Source organism: Tasmannia lanceolata, unplaced genomic scaffold (assembly GCF_043159265.1).
Source record: "Tasmannia lanceolata isolate RefF3 unplaced genomic scaffold, GAP_Taslan_0.1 ptg000008l, whole genome shotgun sequence".
Taxonomy (NCBI): domain Eukaryota; kingdom Viridiplantae; phylum Streptophyta; class Magnoliopsida; order Canellales; family Winteraceae; genus Tasmannia; species Tasmannia lanceolata.
Window position 1 is genome coordinate 22,503,097 of NW_027518685.1, and position 23,739 is coordinate 22,526,835.

General features: G+C 37.8%; 2 protein-coding genes across 3 annotated transcripts; one reads left to right on the plus strand and one right to left on the minus strand.

Annotated features, from left to right (window-relative positions):
- The first annotated feature begins 6,197 nt into the window (after window positions 1-6,197).
- On the plus strand, window positions 6,198-12,014 carry ACBP6 (acyl-CoA-binding protein 6). The gene is made up of 4 exons (XM_077388643.1): window positions 6,198-6,350; window positions 10,529-10,646; window positions 11,637-11,699; window positions 11,806-12,014. The coding sequence occupies exons 1-4, from the start codon at window positions 6,339-6,341 to the stop codon at window positions 11,901-11,903; spliced, it is 291 nt and encodes a 96-aa protein (XP_077244758.1). The 5' UTR covers window positions 6,198-6,338; the 3' UTR covers window positions 11,904-12,014.
- Window positions 12,015-14,457: 2,443 nt separating this feature from the next.
- LOC143884830 (Ribonuclease P protein subunit P38-like protein) lies at window positions 14,458-19,496 on the minus strand. 2 transcript variants are annotated; one of them, XM_077388642.1, is made up of 4 exons: window positions 18,623-19,496; window positions 16,711-16,766; window positions 16,431-16,620; window positions 14,458-14,838 (listed from the first exon to the last, which is right to left on the minus strand). In XM_077388642.1, exons 1-4 carry the CDS (start codon window positions 19,451-19,453, stop codon window positions 14,485-14,487), a joined length of 1,431 nt encoding a protein of 476 aa, XP_077244757.1. In that variant the 5' UTR covers window positions 19,454-19,496; the 3' UTR covers window positions 14,458-14,484. The 2 variants fall into 2 exon arrangements, with proteins under 2 accessions (XP_077244757.1, XP_077244756.1); XM_077388641.1 differs by having other exon boundaries at window positions 16,431-16,623.
- Between the last annotated feature and the right edge of the window lie 4,243 nt (window positions 19,497-23,739).

Genomic DNA, 23,739 nt, shown 5'->3' on the forward strand with positions numbered 1-23,739 from the left:
TATTCAACTTTTCTGATGCATATTTCTAGTTTGGGAAGTGGTAGGGGCAGTTGCAGAGCACAACCCAATTGTCCCGGGTTTCAAACTCAGGGTGAAAATTGGGTGTAGTAGGGGTTTTCTCTTGCAAAATGAACTTGATTTGTCTGAACCAGACTGTTACAGGTTAGACGCCTGACCTGATGAACCCCGAAACAAAAATTGCTATTTTTAAGTGGCCATGTCTTTGTCCGATAACTAACAACCCCTTTGTGGCCATTTCAAGCTGTGACTTGGGTGTTCATCCATTTGAAGCGGTGGTGTCTGGAATTCCTATATGCTTTAATGCCAAAGGTGTGATTAATGGTACTACTACTATGAATCCATATACCACTTATTAAGGAGATTCGCTCTTTTCAGGCATAGTTATGATTAATGTTACACATTATTGGATGCATGCGAATCTCTTAGCCTTGCACTCTACCCACCCTTGTGCAATGCCCCAACATTACCGGCCAGTCAGCCTAACCTCAATTGGCCCTTAAAGTTGCGGTCAAGGACCCCAGCCTTGTACCCAAGGCATGTAGGACACTTAAAGAAATAAAGTGCACAAGTGGAAAGAATGTCTAGGACTTACCTACGAATGATGCAACCCAGAGGAACCCACCACCCACCCGCCAACCCCCACGCATGCGCGTGCACACACCTTGAGTTACATTGAGACTCTAATTGAAGGGGCAAATACACAAGTAGAAGGAATATGTTGTGGTCTCAAGCAAGGATGCTTAGACTGAGTGGTAAAGAACTATCCTAGAATTGTCTTACAATGAATACACCATCTACGAGTGTACCTACCATTAGATCTCTCCGAAAAACTTCCTGCACAACTGTAGATTTTTGAAAGGTTTTCCACTTCTCCATGGCCTGCTTGGCTTCTATTAGACAAATAAAAAGGGCTGTGGTGAACAATGAGCCAAAATTGTCTCGTCTTTAAGGCAGGCAACTATGCTTTAATCAAATACGTGAGAATGGTGGGTGATCCCTCAACCATTTGATGGGGGCTTTCGCACCCGTTGGATGATAAGGTGGATGGACTGGGAAAATTCTCGTTAAGAGTAGGATTTACACTAGGAAAAGCCCTTCCCGTTCCTTGGTTATTAAGTGTATCCCAAAACCATCTATGGCTGGAAATGGATCAAGTCCTGAATTAATGGTTGCAGGGCAAATCAGAATGGTATCTGTTTCAGTTGCATCTTTTGAACTCTCTTTTGTTACATTTTGAGGAGGAATAGGAGTTGTGAGTTGAGGTTTTGCGTTGTGATGGTTGAGAAATTAGGGGTGGGTTTTCGTCTGCCAATTCTTAGTGTCACATTGTGACTTTAAGCAACCCTCCCAATGTTACTCACAAGCCTTTACTTAAAAGGCAAGAAAGGCACGTATCCACGCTCACAAAGAAACAAATAGCCTGGGTGACCTAGCCTTGGACTTGAGGCAAGAAAAACTTGTATACTTGAAAGTACACAAGGCTTGACATTGTGTATGGGTGATCATCAAATTAAGAGCTCTCACCTATTTTTATGCTTTAGAACGTCAAATAGCAATAATCCATTGGGTCAGATGATCTAGTTTCTCCCGTCTCTTCCATGCTTCTCTACTGTATCCAAGAATTTTCTAAAATACTTCGTACAATTCTACAACGATTAAGATGTCATTTAACCTGTCTGGAGCCTATTAATAATTCTAAGCAGGGAAAGTACTATTTGGCATGTGTAAACCATAGTTGTAAGGGAAGTGACTGGAAAGTGAAATGGGAAACAAAGGATTTAGAAAAGTGAAATGGCAGGAAACGAAAATCTCCAAAGAAAGTAGAAAATGTGTGAGAAGCGTTGCTGAGAGTCAACGTGAAACATGTAATAGGTCACATTGAAATGAACGAGTACGAAAAAAAGAGTATGATTGGAATAGATTAGGGAAGAAATGTTAGTATAGGTGAGAATTAGAAGTAGAAAAGAAGACTTTGCTACTAATTAGAATGATAAGTTTTAGAAATTTACAGTTTATTCATGTATATTTACTAAGTTTTAACAAAAATATTCCCATAGTTTTCATTTAAAAATTTCAAGTTTTAAATGCAGTTTAAAAAAACTGCTCCCTCAACATAATCAATTGGAGAAAATATGATTTTAGAAAGAAACAATCATCTAAATAAGAAGCGTACTCTTAATTAAGAGGAAACACATATGAAGCATCAGTAAGCGCTTCATCTAAACTTGGGAAGAGAGAAGAACTTAGCTTTGAAAGCGACCTTCTCATCAAAGTAGGTAGTTTTTTATAACTGTGCTGTGAACAGATCCATTTGAGTGGTGAGGAAGGAGGGGGTGTTGTAGTGGGAAGATTGATCATATGGGAATCCTTTGTTTCAATTGTGATTAGTAGGGCTGCAACTTGGGTCGGGTTTTACCCGACCCGAAAATAGTTTGGGTTGGGTTCATGTTTCTCAGGTTTCGGATCGAGCCGGGTTTGAAGGGGCCCGACCCGACCCGACCCGAGTTACTTAAGTTATAGTATGTATTTTTTTTCCTAAAACTTTGTTACTTTAAAAGTGAAAACTTAACAGTAAAACTCATGCATGCACGCACGCAATCACAGGGGTTCTTTCCATCTTCTATTTGTTTCCCACTTTAGCTCTAAGGTTTCAAGTTTCAACTAAATAGTTAATGCACTAAATAGTTTGTTTGTTTATCTCATATGAGTATAATCATTTTCATTTGGTAATGCATCAATTTATTCTCTTTGGACTAGTTATTAGTTAATGCACTAAAGAGTTTGCCATGCTTGAGTTTTTCTACTTCTATGAGTTGAGTTGCCTTGCCAAACAAGAGTTTTCTTTAAAAAATTGCGTCAACGTAAAAAAATCCGATCCAAGATTTATCATGGGTAGGGCCGGGTTTGGGAATCGTGGGTTTTCCGGAAAAAACCCGACCCGACCTGAGATATTTCTCGGAGGGTTGGGTTCTTCAAAACCCGACCCGCCCGACCCGAGTTGCAGCCCCAATGATTAGCAATCCTAGGATGAGTCCTACGTAGCAGAACTCATTATATTAACCGATTGATAAAAAGGAACTTCGGTTACGAGTGATCACATAGTTGGTGTCGAAATTGTGATGCTTGGGGTCGAAATTGGCCAAACATGTTGAACCGATTTTGTTTCTTCCACACCCACACACACCGTCATCCAAAGAGGTGGGACGATAATTCACTCCCAACAAAAGCTAAAACAATAGAATCTCATCTCCAACAATGGCTGATGATAATTCACTCCCAACAAAAGCTAAAACAATAGAATCTCATCTCCAACAATGGCTGACCAATGGTCTGCCATTGAATGCCTTTGGCCAACTATCATCACTAGGTATGTTGAACGTTGCTGGTAGCGCGCGCGTGTGTGTGTGTGAGAGAGAGAGAGAGAGAGAGAGAGAGAGAGAGACTTTAATGGAGATATTTCTGTAAGCTCTGTTTGGTTGCACAAAAGCCCATATTTTTCCCGCATTTTTCGTGGTTTTAAAGTGCCAGCTCAACAAAATCGTCACTTGAGTGAGCAACCTTTCTATGATTAAAAGGGAAAAAGAAAGAACTTCTCATTTGAGGGAGGGAGGGAGGCAACATTTTGGTGGTGATGCAGTAAAACAGTTCCCCAATGTTCCTACAATTAGTTTGGTTGCTTGTTTTGGGGGGATTGTAGGAGTTTTAAATGCATGAGATCTCCGAGAGATCTTCCCAAAGCATGTTTGGTTGTCATTTACACCTTTGACCACCAGACAACTTCTAGACATCATGATTGGTTTTTATCCTAGGTGGCGCCTACGTGGCGGAGATGTTCTCCCCCATAATCTTCTCCCCTTTTTTCACCAAAATGGAAAAATTTGTTGGGAGAATTAGTAGAAATTCTGGTCTTATTCTTTTTCTCTCTTTCTCTCTCTTCCACCTATATTTTGATAATGACACCCTACATCTTCCGCTAATTTCCTCCCGCAACCAAACACTACTCGCAAATCTCCCTCCTAATATTCTCCCCATCTTCCATTCTCTTCCATTCTCGTCTAATTGTCTTTGACTTATTTTTCTCCTATTCTCCCAGCCATCTACAAGCAACCAAACAGATAGAGTCGGGGATAGGAAAGAATCCTTTTGAAGGATTCCTCCTCGTGAATGGGCATGCCCTTACGTATACTACGATTGAAGAGGCCAGATAAATACATTACGGAGGATTTTTTGTGCAGTTGGACACCAAGAGCAAATCGGAGGGTTGAGAAGGTTGATAATTAATAAGTTGTAAAGGACCAAAAGTGTCTCATTTTTGGTATAGGAACCCTTGAGTTATTCTATTTAAGGATTCCTAACAATTCACGCATTGAATCAAATCAATTTAGTATAAATCTGGAACAATCTATGCGGTAGTTGAGATGGACGGAAGCTATAGCTGTGCTCAAGCAACTAAAGGGGATGGGCGGACTATCATACTTGTTTAATTTATCTCTCTCCACTTGGATGCCATGGGGTGGGCCTTAGAAAGTTTTGACATATGCAGGAGGAATTCGCAGAGCCTAAACTGTACGACGCTCCTGGCCCGCAACGAGCTTAATCTGCGAACGTCATATCTAAAGAATTGGCCAAGGAGCTTTCTCGAATATCCCTTTCACTAATGAAGAAGGCCAAAGAAGATAAACAAATGAGTAAACAAATGAGCTTTCTCGATACAAGAAATATGTTTTACATATGTGAGACTGATCAATATTCTTCTATCAATATCCTCTAATGTTTCCATCAGTATTCCAAGATTTGTTGAATCTGTGAAGAATCCAAAAACTTGAGTAGGATCCAATTGTTAGATATGCGTTGTGCTTTTATGTGCCCTAATATGGGATAGTGGTACAATTGTTGTTGGAGATAGAGGCTGAGGGGCTCTTTGGATACCCATCAAGGCCTGTTCGTTTGAGATTATGATAACCGATGGTGAGCCCCCAAACCAATTATTGGACTCAAAATTGTTGCAATTTGAGTCCAATCGGGTTTGGGGGGGCGACCATCGGTTGTCATATTCTCAAAGGGGCCTAAACATTATTTGCATAGTTATATGCAAATGATGATTATTATATTTCTACATCTGTTTTAATTAGTTGCTCCCAAGCGGCCTCAATTAATGTCCTGTCAAGGAAAAAGTAGGCTGTTCTCCAGGAATTTGCTTTCCAGGGAAACACATGTGAAGAGAGGCTGAAAGAGCCCTATCATTTCCCTTTTGAAAGAGCCTAACAACCCACCGTGATTTTACTTATATCATTTTCCTTTGAAAGAGCCTAACAACCACCATTTTTATAAATGATACGCAACAAAGCAGCTTAACCACCCAAACGTACTACCACACTTATTGTTGGCCTAACAGATAGGCCCATTAATACTCTTTATTTGGATCTTGACGTTTTCTTCTCTGTAAAAGGAGAGACGAATTACATCCAAGTTTCTGCTATCAGGAGACAAATGAAAATAGGGAAAACTAAATACTTAATACTCTTTATTCAATTATTAAATCTCTCTAAAGTAGGAAAGTTAAAGTAAAAGGCTACATTTTCCATTTTTCAACATTGTTTCAAATACAAGCCATTTTTGTAGTGTTTGACTTTCTCAAACTAGGAGAAAAAGAAGAAGAGAAAATTATGAATCTATAATGGAGTTTTTATTAGAATTTTTATGAAATAAAAGTTTTATTTTAATTTTTGAGGAATGATAGAATGAAGGGCGCCCTTGCAAAAATCAGCTCTAAGGGCGCCCCAATTGGTGGGTTTTTGCAGAGTGAAGCCAAAAAGTGGAAATGCACCTAAAAAAAGTGGAAAGAGTGTTGACTTTGTAAAAATCAACCGATGGAGGCGCCCTTGGAGCTGATTTTTGCAAAGGCACCCTTCATTCTATCATTCCTCGTAATTTTTTATCGTGATGGGAATAAAAATGGGGAAAAGATATCCATTCCGATTCCTGTCTCACCCGAAATGGAAAGGAAGGCAAAGTAATTAATTTTAAGGGATTTGCTAGCGTCTATTGCAAAAGGCATTTCGTGGATGGCCTGTTGCATGTGATAGCAGCCACCCAGGCTCACTTTTCAGCAGATATTTGTCTTCATTCAAGAGGTGCTGCTCTCACATGCAACAGGCCATCCGCGAAATGCCTTTTTAAACGGACGCTAGCAAATCCCTAATTTTAAATGAACGCGTGTTATTGGAGAAGATTCCGAGGTTATTTACATAGACGCATGTATTTATAAGCGAACTCTACTTGCAGAACAAGGCAGCGAGAAAGAGAGAGAGAGAGAGATGGGTTTGAAGGTATGTGAATCTCTGCTTTCCTCTGCTCAGATTCCTTCGTTTTTCTCCGTGGATTTAGTTTCTTTGTCGGAAAATTTCAGCCTAGTTTGCAGAAATCGCTCTCTAATTTTCTTTTCTCTTGACTAATTTCTCTGTTTGTTCCGTTTTTAGGAAATTTTTTTCTGTTTCTCCATTTATATCTGAAAGTAGCGTAATTAGTTTAGTAGACTGTGTGATTGTTCTTTTTTTAAGATCCGAACAAATCTAATAATCTTTGCTTTGATCGGGTTATATTTTCTTTAGACCCAGGCAGTTTTCTACATGATCCGTTTCTTGGAAAATTCTGTCTATTTAGATGTGAAAATAGCGTAATTGATTTAGTAGACTGTGTGATAGTTCTTTTTTTTTTAGATCCGAACAAATCCAAATTTCTTTGCTTTGATTGGATTATATTTTCTTCAGATCTAGGCTATTTTCTACATGCAGAGTTCAAAACAAACTTTTGTTGTTGATCCTGAAGATTTTGTTTTGCTTTTCATGAATTTTATGTTTTGAATGTTCTCTGAGGTTTGGATCTTTGTTGTTTGAACTGAAAAAAAGTATGACCTACAAAAAGGATGTATTAGATTATATCTAGAAAGATCGGACAGTTGGATCATTATATTTTTATTGGTACATTACTAAAATTACTTCCTGATCTACCACTATAATGATCCAGCAGTCAGATCTTTCTGGATCTGATCTAATACATTTTCTAACAGTCTTTATGCCTTTGAGAATGTTTCCTTACATTGTTAGAATAGAGTTAGATCTGACAGGAAAAGATTGGAAATCTGCTTATTATTGATAAAACTTTGATTTGTTTTGTCCTTTTTTTTTTGTTTTGTTGAAAAGCGTAGATCTTTATTTATAGTTTGGAACTGTGTCGCATCCCCCCTCCCCTCTCCCCTCTCTCCTATGCCACATCCTTGTCAACACGTCTCCACATGCGAATCGGACATGGATTCGCATGGGACACACCCGGATTCTTGTTATAGCCGTGTCCTGTACGAATCCTCTTTTTTCGAGTGAATCCGACACATTGTTATTAGTTTTAAAATGTGAATCCTGTATATGTTCTCTTTAAGCCTGTTTTCTTCTTTACATTTTTATATAAAAGCACAACCTGTACTCTTTTAATAAAAACCCTAGCACCTCGACTCCCCACCCTCGAACATCGGCCTCCTTTCTCATTCTTCGAATATCTTAATAAAAACTGTAACGCCTCGACCCTCCACCCTCAAATTTTTCACGAATACACACACAAACACACACACATAATTTTTAAAATTTTATTGTATTTAATAAAAATTACCGAATCCCCGAATCCTATTTTTTGAGATTTGCCGAATCCGACACCTCGAATCTGTGATGGGTCCCGACACGCGGATCCGAATCCATGCAACACAGGTTTGGAGAGTGGGCTTTTTTTTATTGCTTTTTGACTAGGCACAGATTGTTTAGTCATACACTTTGAACATTATTTTGAAAGTCTTATGATTTACGATTCGATTTTACGATTCAAATCAAATCTTATGCATAATGATATGAATTCCTTGATTAAATCTTAATTTGTCTTACGATTTTCGATTGAAGCTTACGATTCGATCGTAAATCATACGATTCATATGATTTATGCGATTTATCCAAATTAAGTTTTGTATAAAAGAAAAGAAGAATTTCTTTCAAAAGATCTCATTTCCTTTATACATTACAAGAAGCCTTTGAAATCCCTCTTATTAGAAGGAAGAAGACAGAGAAGTAGGAATTCAAATGAATCGAACCAGTCAAGCACAATGCAGTGCTTGAGGGCATTACTTACATAGAGGTGAGAGAAGACTATAATGAGGACAACACCGGTGACTCTAGTCTTTTATTATTGATATTTGTTGTTTGATGTTTGAGACTTTGAGAATTGATATGAATTTGTGTTTTTTTTAAGATTATTATCCAATATGCATTGGTTTGGATGAGAAATAGATGATTAGCATGTGTCAAACTTTGTTAGAAAACATTTCGTATTACGATATTGAATGGCTAATAATGGTACTTTCTATTTGAATTGATGATTTTAGATGAAAAATGAATAATTGGCCATTTTTTATTCTTTAATTTGTTTATAATTCATCATTATCATTATCATTATATTTATTTATTTATTTGTTTTTGAATAAATCTTACGATTTGCAATACGATTTACGATCCGATACGATTCGGCCCCTATTACGATTTATGATTTGATTCCGATTTTCAAAACATTGCACTTGAATATCTGGTTGCATGTATCGTCCCTTGTTGACCATTAAGCTGTTCGCACACATAGATATGATGAACAATCAAATCACGGGGATACAAATAATCAAAGTAGGAAACACACAAGCAAAGATCGGGAAAACAAAATGAAAGAATGTAAATCAAGATATGATATATGGAAATTGGGCAAGGCAAGGCAATTAAGGCTTAATCCAAAAGACTTTTAGTCTGTTATTCACCCACTTATGCACATGGCTACATGGAAATAAAGCCCCGAGGATATAATGCCCACAAATTATCGATCCAAGACTGCACTCCAACTTTCATAGCGAACTAGTATGCCCGCACTTAGATGGAACAGGAAGAGATTAGGAAGAATACAAATCTAGATATCCTAGTATGCCCGCACTTAGGCGGAACAGGGAGAGATTAGGAAGGACACAGATCTAGAGCTCTGCACAATATAAACATATACACACTACACAAATACAAGAAAGGATTCCTATGAATTTATGGCTTTATGCCTTACCAAACCAAGTGAGAAATCTTTACATTGAGTTCTTTCTGATGTAAATTTAGACAAAGCATCAACAACGCTTCCACATATCCAAGGGGTTGCAGACATTAGGAGAGGTGTAGTGGAAACTCTTTGCTAGAGCATGAGACGGGGTACAGAATGGGAACGTCCAAAGAAATTACACAAAAGTATATACAAGGCATGTTATGAGGTAATACGTGGTGCTGGAATAGCCAACAGGTAGGGCATGCTATACAGTGTTCCTTCGGTGCTAAATATATTCATGTAGGTGTTTTATAATGGGAGCCTACATAACCAATGCTTGGAAATACAGGTCAGCCTAGCTGACTTGTTATCATGCTGTTGTGACTTTTAAGCATTTAGCCTAGAACAAGTATAGATATAAAAACTAGAAATGAAGAAGCTAGAGAAATGTGTTGGTATTTATACTGTATACGTATATACATATCAATATTTAATCATATAACAATTTCAAAATTCAATTTATAATTGAGATGCAGACTTTTGCAATTAGTGTTTGAACTTTGAACTTTGAAAAATGGTGTAAAATATATTATGCATATTTGTTGGAATTGCGCTGTGAATTCTTGTCTTAAGTTAAAATTTGTTAAGGTCTGTAGCAGATATATTTTGAAGTTAGATGATATTTGTATAATTTTGGAACCTTAAATTTTTTAAAATGTTAAAAGAATCAAGAGGGGAAAATTCTATTTTTTGAGGTTGTGACATTCTTTTCTTATAGGCGTAAGGGTTACCAGAGAGGGGCTTTGTTGCAAGTGTTGTTTTATCTTTAGTTGTTAGAACTGAAATTAAGAACAGAGTCAAATATTATGCATATAGCATAATGTAATATAAACTTTAACATAGGAAAACTCTACCAAGTCAACTGAATCCATTACTTAGTGCTTAGTTGCAGTGCACTTATATGGTTCACATACTAATTGGGACATGGATGTTATTCTTTATAGGACCAGGATCTAAATTACTTGTGACCCATTTCTGAACTGTTTTGCACCGACATGGACACCCCTTGTGTCAACTTGGTGGTTTTTAAATAGAGGCATTTTATTGTGATAAGGGAAAGCTAAGAGACCTAATTTATTGGTCATTTGTAGAAGCTAGTGGCAGTTTCACGATTTCATAAACTTGCTTGAATTTTTATCTTGTGCTTTTGAGTTTTTTGGTTACCAGCTATTAATACTCACTATTTCCAAAACAGTCTACTTCCACTAAACCTTCCACGAGGGGTTTTCTCTATCCTGATGTTCATTCATTTTTGTATTTGACAGTGTTCTGCTTCCGATGATGTTTTAAGACAATCAACCAATAATTTGATGCTTTCCATGGACTGACTTGGGTTCTTTTACAGGAAGAGTTCGAGGAGTATGCTGTAAAAGCTAAGACTCTACCCCAAACCACCACCAATGAAGACATGCTCATTCTCTATGCGCTTTACAAGCAAGCAACTGTTGGGCCAGTGAACACCAGTATGTATTTCATGTAAAAATAAAATATTTGATTTTGCCAGTTAATTTCAACTTCTATTTTTATATTTTTCAGTACAAACCAAGTGTTCATTTTGATTAGAACTCTAACTTTCATCCTCAATGAAAAAACACTGCTCATTACTTCATCATTTACAATCCTCATCTCCTCCATGTTATGGTGAATTGTGGAAGCACACCTCAGTACACAAGATATTTTGCAATGATACCAGATTTTCCTGTTTCTTAAATAGCAATATATTATCTCAACTCAACTCAACAAAGCCTTTGTCCCAAACTAGTTGGAGTCGGCTAAATGAATCATTTAGAAAAATTTCATGAAATAGCAATATATTATCTAACTCTCCCTATTAAGCCTCAAGGAAAGTCACGAGGACCATTATTCTCAAATCTCATGAAAAGTGGTGTTAAGTAACTATTGCCTATGAATACAAAAAATCATGTTGCCTTGTACTTCTCTAATGTATAAACCAATGGGTTCTCATCTTTTCGATATCTCTCTATGAATCAGGACATACAATCTTGTCCCATAAATTACAAGTTTTAGACCAGACAATGAAGCATAGGGGATATTTCTGTTACTTCTTGAGGAATGCATAGATTTTTTTACTCCGCCGCAGTCATTTGAAGTTCAAGTGAGATTTACAGATTACATCTGCTCTGCAGTTCTTCCATTTCTTAAGATAGTCAGCAAAGCGTGATTCAACACAAAAACGGGACGGGAAAAAGTTTAATACTGTATTGGTATAAAAAAAACATAGTAATAAAACGGAAACTCAAAATAATGCCTTCAAAATTTTGTAATTTACAAAATATAGTGGGGTAAAGCTGGAAAATTGGCCCAAAAAAACGCATTTAATACGTTTAAAATGAGTTCAAAACGTGTTTAAAACGTTTTCCTAAAAAAAAGGAGTGTTTCTTTTTAATGTCAAAAAGAAATAAAAATATGTTCTTGACTCTTTCTTCCTGCAGGCCGTCCTGGGATGTTCAATCTTAGGGATAGATACAAGTGGGATGCATGGAAGGCTGTCGAAGGTGCGAAAATACCCCTAGATTTAAAATATTTTCTAGTATTGTTTCAGTCAGTGGAGATAAATTGATTAATTGATTGCATGTTAAAATCACACCTTTGAAAAAACAGGTAAATCGAAGGAGGAAGCAATGAATGATTACATCACCAAGGTAAAACAGCTTCTGGAGGACTGTACTGCTACTGCTACTGCTACTGCTACTGCTTGATTTTCTTTTCATTGCTATTGGAATATGGATGCTTCTTGTTTTAGTATTATGGGCCAAAGACAGTAACTCCCAGTACTCAATTAATGAAGTTCCTATTTACTACTTCTGATCCATCTGCTATTCGACTTACCTTAAACAGGATTGGTGGAACTGCTATGTATTTTTTATTTGCCTCGGACTTAAACTGGTCAGGAGGAACTGCAAACTATTTTTGAGGTGAACAAACCTCCGTTGCTACGGACTTTGTGACCCCAAAAATGAGTTTTTATGGTGGCTATCTAGTATTTAACAAGGTGAGAGATGTGCAGAGAGGGCGGTGAGGAGAGCATGAGATGGGCTGGAAATGTGGGGGAAAAAAAATTCCCTCTTAGAATCTATTGTTACTTTTTCCTGTTTTTTAATCGCCATCTCATGTTCTCCTCACTCAAACTTGTATCTGTCTCATGCTGTATGTGCCCCTTTCTCACACTAGGTCAGCTGGGAGAGGCCGATTTTAATGTAGCAGAGGTTCGACTCTAGATGGAGCTTAGACCACCTCACTATTTTTGACATGCTTCTATCATTTGGCCAGGATGGCCCCTGCTTTAACAGTATAAAAAATGCTGAGACGATGGGGCTGTTATATACACTTTCCTAACATACCCCACCTGTGCTTTGTGGGCAAGATGAGATCTGTCTTGTCCAAAAGTTGCAGACTGAACCTTCATTGAGATGATCTAGGGTCCTCGATCTATCATGGTCCAGTTTAGAGTTGTGCCTAGAAATGCTAAAATCGGGGATTTTTGTATCCTAGGCATGTGGTTTCTGTTTCCAGAGACTATCGTCTTGATGGTCTCTATAATCCATAAACGTGTTGGGACCCAAACCAAAATTTAGTCGTTCTCAGACATTGTTTGAAGAGATGGGGATTTAGTCGAAAGGGATTTGCATGACCTTTGACATGCTTGGAGTGAGTTATGCGTCAAGTCGTGTTCTTTTTTTGGGGAACTCTAAAATACTGTCATGGGTAACTTTTTTTTTAGGAGATTTTTTAAATACTTCATTAATCGAGAGTTCTTCAAATACGCATACAGAGTCCTCAAGAAACTTCATATTTCATGAAAGGGAAATGTTATCAGCACAACCATATTTTGATATTTCCACAAACCCAGCTGTCTTTTCTTCTTTAATTGGTTTTTTTCGAGCTTTTTTTGGGAAATGTAATAACCTTTTGACAGCTCTTTAAATTACTAAAAGAAAAGATGGCTTGAGAAAATATAAAAATATGCTGATATCACTTCCCTTCATTAGATTATCGCCTATGGAGACTGGTTTGCCTAGAACAGGCGGAACTCTGAATATATTTTGCTTACATTTGCTGTGAATAGAACTGTCAATTAATCGAGCCAAACTCAGAATATTGCTAGACACATGGCTCAGGCTCTGGCTCATTGATGTTGGCCCCATCTTGATTGGATGATCTTTAGCCTTTTTAGTCTACTGTTATACAGTGTAAGATTTCGCTGAGATAAAAACTAAAGCGAAGATTTTTGTAGGGCTCTTAGTCTTTACATATGGCTGGCTGTTTGGCATGTGGAGCCTCTTTTGTTTTCGACTATTCTCATCGGATGTTGCAATCCTCAACAAGCTATCAGTTCATTTAAGAGGAGAGTCAACAATAAAATAGAAATGCTGACTCCATTTCCTTCTCACCGTCGGACTAAGCTGTAGATAACTATTAAAGATTAATAATATTGGGTGTAAAGTAAAATAAAGGAGTGCCAATATCAAAACAATGGTATATCAATATCATCTCAATTTGAGAATTTATACAATCGGAGGGTGTATTGAGTAGCTTGACCTAGGGCCATGCCATGGTTTTGGCATCATACAAGCATTGATGGACAGTTGGAACCACCTATCGACAAGTGCAATTTATTCTGGTAATCTCTCTATAATAAGGGCTTCCAAATGAAGGCCCTACGCCCTACGCCTTTGTTCTTGGACAAAATATTAACAGAACAGAATTAAAAGGTCTTGACTCATATATTAAAGGAACAAAATTGGTGAAGAACAGATAAGATATAATTCCTAAATAAACTTATACGAGCATCATAGCCAATCCAAGGATTACTATCCCGATGCAAAACAGCCCAATCACTAGATCTCATAGTCTATATTCCCCGTCTTCCGTTTGTTTTTATACAGTAGGGAAGAATAAGATGCATGGCTATATTTTCTCTTGAGAAATTTGGGTGGGAAGTAGTACAAGAGGTGGCGGCCAATTATTCAATGATCCAAACCACTTATTTCCCAAAAATTAGTTCCTATGTAGCTTTTGGCTAGAGATTTGCAGAAATGACCGAAATAAAGAACACCATTCTCTGTATTTTTTTTCAGTGCTTTCATTTTCCACAGTAGAAAATGCAATGGCTGATGAGAATGGTTCAAGAACACAGCCCAAGTGGCTTGGATCATTGAGAAACTGGCCCCCAATTGTAGCTCTGCCCACCCATATTCTACCACCAAAGGAAAACGTTGCCAACATTCAATAGAACAGAAGAAGAAAAATCAATAATCAAAATGGGAATAAGTGGGGAATTTACTGAATAAAAGGATATCTAGATATATAATATTCTCTCACACGCGATGCACCATCTCTTGCCAAAATCCCCTCCAAATCCCCCATAATTCTGGCCAACCAAATCTCCAAGTTCCTCTGGATTTCTTTGAAGTTATTTCTGATGGAATCCAAGAACCGTCTTGTGCTTAACTTACCTTGGCCTCCAAAGTCTTCACTCACATAGCTCTTCACTGTCTCAGCTTGCAATGCTGTCAGCTTCTGTCCAGTTTCAAGGGCACGCTGTTGAAGCCTAAATGTCTCAACCAAGAATTCTGTTTGCCGTTGGGTGCGGAGCTCTGAGCTGAGGGTTGGCTCACATGGGTCACTCGCTTGCTGAAAAAAACAGCAGCATGAAAATCCCTTCACCATTTCATTTCCAATCTAGAAAAATATTAGGTTCAGTTTGAACAATTACAACAAGAACAACTACAAAATACAAACAGTTTCTGAACAATGAGATGCTCCTTGAATCGATTAAATTTTGTTATGTTTAGTACATTTCTGTCAATTCCTGTTCAGCGAATGTCAAAGTTGTTTTTGATACTTGTTCACAGGTTTTGGTTCACTGCCTTATCATATAGCACATAAAGGTTAAAAGAAAGGGGTCATTTATCTATATCTCTAACCAAAGCTCCTTGAAATTGTGTAGCACCTTGTAAAGCAAAAATATTAGATCCTCTCTGTTCAACCTAACAACTGAATACTGATGAACCAGTAGTCAGTCGGGCAGTATTTTGTTTGGGAGTCAAACTGTAAAGATCATCTCTAAAGGTCTCCACTCTCCAGGAAACTCATACAAAGGGCAACAAAGCCCATTCACATCATTGAATTCATTTGTGATAGTAATCATCTTTCTATATCATGCCACATTTCTGTGTACTCCAACATTGAAGAGAAGACAATAAGACTATGTAAATCATTGAATTCATTTGTGAAAGTAACTGTCTATATATACAAGAAGACTAAGTACATCATGTCACCTACGTTGATTACACCAACATTGAATAGGAGAAAATGAGATGCCACTATTCAACAAAATTACAACTTGAAGGAAACTAGATGGGTGGGCTATTTTGGGGGTTTTCTGCTGTATATATTTTGGGTAGGTCTTGTCCATGTTGATAGTACAATGTAGAATCTTTTATCTTATATAATGGTCACTTTTCATAAAAAAACAACTTGAAGGAAAAGGAAAACAAATACTCAAACATAACACTAACAAATAATGGTCTTTAAAAGAACACGTATGAACCTTTTCAATAGTGATAACTGTGAAACAACCAATTACTCCCAAAGCTTAAGCCTTTGGAGATGGCGTTATTTAATCTTTTATACTTTAAGAACCCCCCTCACGTAGTCACGTGTGGCCCCCCTTTTTAGGGCTGGCCTACACGTGGCACATGTGGACCCTCTTTTGGGTTGGCCATTACATGTGGATTTTTAATATCAAGGAGTTTTGAACCTAGGACCTTCGATCTGATACCATGTTAAACAACCAATTATTCACCTCCCTTTCTTCAGATGTCATAATCTTGTCATGGGGTAATACTGTACCCTTGCTTTTGCTGTGCTTTATCTTTCTTTTTCATTAACATAATTCTCTTCCCCAAAAGATTCAATAAAAAACAGAGAACTTTTTGACATTTGATGAGGGCCATGATTGTCTTCATATTGTTAATCCAATAAAATCAATTAGATAAGGATGATTTTGACAAAAGAAAACCACCAAACAAACATTGATCAAGCAAATCTTCCCCATAATGGCAAAGAACGGACATACTCATATGACGTTGCAGGAAAATACAGTTAACATTAAAACAATTAATATAGTAACGGAAAATGGTGAGGGGCTTCAAAAAAATGAATATTCCTAATAGTACGAAAAGAAAGAAAAAAAAGAAGCAATGTTGGATGTTATGGCTTACCATTCTCCTGCATAAATCATCAATTTTCCCCGAGAGAGCTTGATATCTCTTTGCTTGCTTCCTCATCAAAGATGGAACCTTTGAAAGCTCACCATTCCCAATCCTCTCCAAATTTAGTAATTCCTGCTCCAACAATTTTAGCTTAGAGGGAACTCCTGTTGACTTGCCGTCTACTTTCCAAGGGGACTCCCTTCTGAACAATGAACAATTTGCTTATAAAATTGCGGAATCTTGAAAATATTAACTCCAGAAGTTTACTTTCTGTGGGATGCTGATTTACCTTGCTACAAAATGCTTCATGTGATACAGGGTTTCATGGGGTTCATACTGTATGTCCTACACGAGTTGAAGTTGAAAAGGAATGAGTATTAAGAACGTCTACCTTGACATTTTACTTTTCATTTTCAGATAATGATATAAAGAACTGCATTTGATAATATTCAGGATTCTCAATGAATTACTAAGTTACCATAAAAACAATTATCGTGAGTTACTTCAAGCAATCTCATATTTGCTCAGATAGGGTCACAAGTGGTTGCCACATATTAATGTTCAGTAGACGTGAATAAGACATAGCTATCGAGATTCTCCCACCCTCAAACCTTTAACTTCTCTGTTTGAGTCTTAGTGGCGAAAAATAAAAACGAAAGAAGAAAAAGGGTTTGATAACTGTTGGCTTTTGGCCGGATAGAGAGGTGGTTGGTGTCGCCCTACTGCGGTGACCAGAACCCAATCCGTGATGGCAGCAGTCGGTGGCTTGCAAGTAAAGCCCCACTAATCCTAATGGCTTCTTAATTTATCTACAAGAAGCTGATTTTAACTTATCTATAGATGAAAAGGATCCCACTTTTCACTCAAAAGCAATGGTGAGTAGCAATTCAGAAGCAATGGTCACGTCACAAGAAATGATCCAGATTAAAGTTTTAAGGTGATAGAGCTCAAGCACAATGGTCATGTCAAAAGAAAATCTAGACAACACCAGGCATTTGTGTGAAGCAGTACATGATCGCTGCGAATTGACATAACTAAATTCTAAAAAAGATTGTGTCCATATTTACCGGAAACTTCCTAGTTGGATGGGAAGCTCGCTTCCCCAAAAACTCGGTCCGGAAGATAGGTTCTCACTTCCCAAATTCAGAGGAAGCGTGCTTCCCATGTGTTTCCTCTTAATTAAGAGTAGACTTCCTATTTAGGTTATTATTTCTTCTAAAGGAATATTTTCTTCTGATGATGATATTGAAGCATTTAAAACTTGAAATCTCATCTTAAATTTCAAATGAAAATTATGTACATTTTTCCCCCAAAAACTTAGCATTAAATATACACGAAAAAAAAATGTGAAATTGTAAATTCCTAAAACTAGTTATTATAATCAGTCACGAAGTCTTCCCTTCTAATTATAATTTTTACCTAAATTAGACATTCCTATCCGACTGCAATCCTACTCTTTCTATGTACTTGTTCCTTCCAACGAGGCTTTACATGCTTCAAAATTGCTTTACATGCTTCATGTTGACCTTCAATGACGCTATCACACATTTTCTCTGTAATTTCTTTAGAGCTTTTTGATCTTCACTTCCCCATTTTCTCTTTTCTAAACCCCTTTCTTCTCGCATCGCTTATCACACTCGCTTCCCATGGTTAGAGTGACTAATGAGTTATTTCAAAACGACGTGATCATTTCTTGTGACTTGACCTTCATTTTTTTCTTGAAATTTTAGTTAAAGTGACTAATGAATTAATGAGCAGTTAAAAGAATTAGAGAACTACGCTTAAGTGTCATATCTAATACATTAGTTTAAAGGTAAGAAGGGTCACACTCTCACCAAGGGTTGATGAGCGTGAGTTAAGTATATAAGAAACAAAGGCCCTAGGTTTATAATTCATAAGAAATAATCATCATCTAATTAATAAGAGAGAAAATCCTAGCCCCTTTTATCACTGTCAGATATTTTGAAGAGCTACCAGTCAACCAGGAAAAGACAAGAGAAGCAAGTTGAAGATTCAAAATCATGTCTCGCGCTTCAACATGCAAGTTATCATTTCTCTATTCTTGTTTGATTCATGATACGAGGATGAACTAAAAAACAGGAAATAGTGGTAAATCATTGAAATTAAGATCTAACATTTACTTCAAAAGAAACTCAAGTGCTGAACTAACTAAAAAACATCCTCACGGAAGAAAATCGAACCTGCCAGGTGCCAGATCTTTCAGTCCAGGTCTTTGAAGCCGGTGATAGGAAATCACGACTAAAAACATTCTGCTCTCTACACAAAACCGACATTTCATCATTTTCCTCACTTCTCTCCAAGTAACAAACTTCCGGCACCGGATCTAAACCTTTAGAAACCCTAATCTTCCCAATCTCAGAGAAATCCGTACAATAATCACCAAATTCACCATTATCATCCTCATTCCTACCAAAAACACCTCTACTCTGAGATCCATAACCTCTAATCTCCGATTCCTTCTCCGATTTCGCCATTCTCCAACTATAAGCTCGAATCTCAGCTTCATTCTCAGTTTCTCCAGTTCTCAAACAGAAATCATCATCTTCATCTTCTACAGTCTTCCTTGACATGAAATTAATCATCTGATCCCTTTCATCAAGCTCTCTCTGCAACTTCTCAATGCAGATCCTCAATTCAGATGCCGATGTTTCCAAATCGCCGATTTTTGTCTTGAGATGAACGATTTCCTCGGCAGAAAGATCGATCTGATGGAGGAGCTTCTTCTCTTCTTGTTGCCATCCGTTCCTATGGCTTGCGAAGATCTCTACTACTTTTGCATTTGCTTTTGAGTCTTCTTTACGGCGAGATTGCATCTGCTTGAGTTTTTCTTCAGCTTGGAAGAGCTTTAGAGAGAGGCTTCTGTTGCGAGATTGGATTGAGGAGATAAAGGACATGTAGGATTTGGGGAGAAACCCTAGGAAAATGCCAAAGCTTATGCCTAGATAAGTAGAGAGAGGTTCTTTAGAGGGTTTGAGAAGAAGAAGTTCTGTTTTTGCTCCATCTGCAGCCATTACTCTCAGAGAGTGGGAGAGGTAGAGAGAGAGAGAGAGGTAATGTGTTTCCTTCTTTTATGGCTCGGTGTAAATAGTTTGATCCGAATACCCTCTACAAGTTTCAAAATGACTAATAAGACAGCCAATTTCTCTTTTACATTTCTCTATTTTAAAATTGATATTCGCACCCGTTGTTTTGGCATTTACTGGCCACTGCTACCCAAGTTAAAATTCCCATCCCCGCTTTGAGGATGGCGGGAAAATCTTATGTTGTTTTTATTAGATTTTGTTGATCCGTGTAGGAAAAACACCTTGAGACCTTGATCAGATGATCGAGATCGTTGATCTATCAAGTTAAATTTAGGATTCAACCAAGAAATGCCAAATTGTGATTTTTTAGTCACTTTATCTTCCGCATGAAATGTATGTTCAACATGGGACCAAAGAAAATGTGGGTTGCCTCATGATCTTCTATAAAATCAACGATCTTGATCGATTTCACATACATGTGTAAAGAAATTTCGGTTTTTCCGAAATTTGACCCAAAAAATCTGTTTTCTTTTTAATTAATTTAATATTAACCGTAATTTCAGCCGAAATTTAATATTGAATAAAATATGGGTTTCGATTTTTGTACCAGATTTCGACCGAAAATTTGAAATTTCAAGGTCCGAAACCGGTGCCGAAACCGAAATTTTAAACCTTGTTTATGTCTACTCTTTTACACTAGAGGGTGATGTCCCAACTCCCAACTCCCAACTCCCAACTAAGAAGGTGACCATGTTTTGACAATGGGGGCTATCTCACCTCTTTTTAAACTTCTGTATGGAGCTTTTTGGGAATTTTAATAGCTTTCGACAGTGGGTTAAATAATGCAAAATCAGGAAATGATATCTATACACCCTTGTTTTGATAATGTCACTCTTTGCTATTTTTTACAGTAACATTAAATAGATGTGGTAGGATGAGTGGCATTATCAGACCAAGGGTATGTAGATTCCATAATTTCTCAAAAATAGATACAGATGTTGTACTGAGAAAGAATAATAGAGATACATGGATAAGATGGGCATTTCGAAATACATGAGAAAGTAGAGTCGAAGGGGCATTCAAAATAAGCAAAAGTCTGTCATTGCCTCATTGGATTACGAGTTATGACGTGGAGATTATTTTTACCCTCGACGAAAGCAACAAAATTTTGGCCTGTTTGTCTTTTGGATTTTTGGTGGTCTTTACAGCAAAATGATGAGGCCTAGACTCTAGAGCAGTGTCCTTATTTTTGTATGCCATGCCCATACATCTTCTCTCCTCACCTAAAACAAATGCATGATGACACTGGCTCTCTCACTTTCCTACCACTCCACTTTTTCTCAAGTCCCTAGAGATCGTGGAAAGCTATTTCACGAGAAGTCCTTAAAAATAGCCATGCAACCTCTTTCCAAACAAGTTAAAAGCAACCAAATAGGACAAACTGAAATGAGTGAGGGAGATACTAACCAACCCACTTCCGAGGATATCCCTGTTTTACCTTCGAACATGCCAAAACCGACCTCAGCAGCCATTGGATTTTTCACAACCGATTCTGAATCCAAAAAACTGATTATTGGACTCGAAATTAAACGCAACTTTGTCCGACAATCAGTTTTGGACTCACAGTCAATTCTCAGAATCCAAAACCAACAGGGACTTTGAATTCTCGAAATCAGTTTGGCCTTAAGTTACAGAGAAACCAACATACAGAAGAATAATTATAAAGGAAATTAAATTCAACATATGGAAGAATAATTGTAAAGGAAATTAATTTCTTCTGATATTTAGGTATTGTTCGTTTGAGATTATGACAGCCTATTCTTAGCCCCAATCCCATTATTGGACTCGAAATTACATTGATTTCGAGTCCAAAGAGAGCCTTAATGTGAAAAGCTTAAGCTGTTGGAGTTGGTGTCATTTAATCATTTATACTTCAACACTTCCCCTCACGGTTGGCTCCTCTCCTGACAAATAGCTGAGACATATTAATCTGATAACTGTTGTCTCCTGCTATGTGTTTGGACTATGGGTGGTAGTGGAGGGAGAAATAAAACATTAAAAATCCTTTGATAACTGTTTTTATCAGACCGTATAAACAAAATAAACTCCGACCATATATTATCTATTTTTAACTGGTCATATGTGGCTTTATATGGGATTTGCTAGGCAATTTTGCACATAGCCATCTCGCGGCTTACTTTAGCAGGACAAAACACCCACAAAGGCTCAGCTGTATTCATTTTATTTATCTGAGGTGGACGCTGTACCCTGCAAAAGTGAGCCGAGAAATGACTATCCCCGACATTGCCTAGAAAATCCTCACCCACTCTATCCAGTCTCTCAGCATTTCAATCTCCATGCAAGAACTGGATTGTAAATATCTTTTCCATTTATGTATAACATTATCATTTTTAACAGCAGAATGGCATGGAAGTCCGGAAAGGAAATCTTCTTTCTCTATATTTCTATTTGGGAGTATAAACGTCTTTGTTGGCATTTTTAATTGGGGTGCATAAATGTTATCAGCACTACTGTACTTTGACGAGGGCACTCCTCACTTTATTAAAAGTGGACCATAAGATGATCCAAACCGTCCATTAGATGGGCCACAGCCTAAATAGGTTGTGCCCCAAAAATTATTTCCATAGGTTGATCCTAACCCTCCAATCTATAGAGGATTAACATTCATATCGGAGGGTTAGGTCAACCTATCGAAATGATTTTGGGGGCACAATCTATTTAGGCTATGACCCATCTAATGGACAGTTTGGACCATCCTATGATGGCGGCTATACCGTACTTTTAATAAAGTGAGAGTGCCCTCATCAAATCATCCAAATACAGTAGTGCTGAATCTGCTGATAACATTTCCCTTTTTCTTTTGTGTTGGGGTGAAAATAATCGGGTTGTAATTAGTAAGACTTCAAAAACCATGGCATCCTTGTAAGTCTAGAGAAGTTACCATCGGCATTAATATATCATTAAAAGCTCATTATCAAGTGAGGGACAATGCATTTATTTTATCAAGATGGTTTGGACAAAATTAATTGGCGCCGTACTGTGAATACCAAAATGCATTTAATTTGAGGAGACAGAGTTAATGATATCGCACTGCTCGAGGTTAAGACAAGATTTACTATTAAACTTGGGGTCTTCCTCGGTTTCATAAATCGATTACAACGTACGTTGGAAACTCGATTCCACTCGTTTCAGCTCGAGACTTTCTGACTCGGGTTATAGCAGGGAATATCCTAAGCTGTGACTCTGGGTGAGTCATCTGTGAGGGAAAAAGTTACGCAACCATGTTTTCGCAAGGTGGCAAACGGGCCGTGCCGGGCCGGCACGGCACGGAAAAATTAAGCCTGGAAGGGCCCGTGCCGTTTGAAACACCTTTTGGGGGGTATTCTCGGATTTTTTTATTTTTTTTTAAAAAACACATTTTTAAAAGGGGGCATCCGTTGGCAAACGGACCATGCCGTGCCAGCCCTCCGGGCGGCCCAACCAAGCCCGGTACGGCCCGTTTGCCACCTTGATATTGCACATATGGAGTTGGGAGGAGAGATAATACATAATTAACAGGGAAAATTCGAAGCTTCTGTAATAATTATATGGAATATGATTTGAGGATTCAAGAGGACATCATATGCAGTGTGTAGGCCAGCCCTAGTATCCTACAAGCTAGGGCTGCAACTCGGGTCGGGCGGGTCGGGTTTTGGAGAACCCAACCCTACCCGAGAAATATCTCGGGTCGGGTTGGGTCGGGTTTTTTTTTTCGGAAAACCCACGATTCTCAAACCCGGCCCTACCCATGATAAATCTCGGGTCGGGTTGGGTCGGTTCGGATTTTTTCACGTTGACGCAATTTTTTAAGAAAAATTCTTGTTTGGCAAGGCAACTCAACTCATAAAAGCAGAAATTACACTCACATTACACTTGAATCAAACAATGATGTAATTACACTCACATTACACTTGAATCAAACAATGTTGTAATTACAATCAAACAATGCTGAATCAAACACTTGAATCAACTCAACTCATAGACGCAGAAATTACACTCACACGCAATAACAGTGGGTGCGTGGGTTTTCACTTTTAACTTTTAACTAACAATAGAAAAAAAAATGTACATACTATAACTTATGTAACTCAGTTCGGGTCGGGTCGGGCCCCTTCAAACCCGGCTCGACCCGAGATTCATGCGGGTTTTTGAATGTTCAACCCGGCTCGACCCGAAACCCATGAAACCTAAACCCAACCTAGGCTATTTTCGGG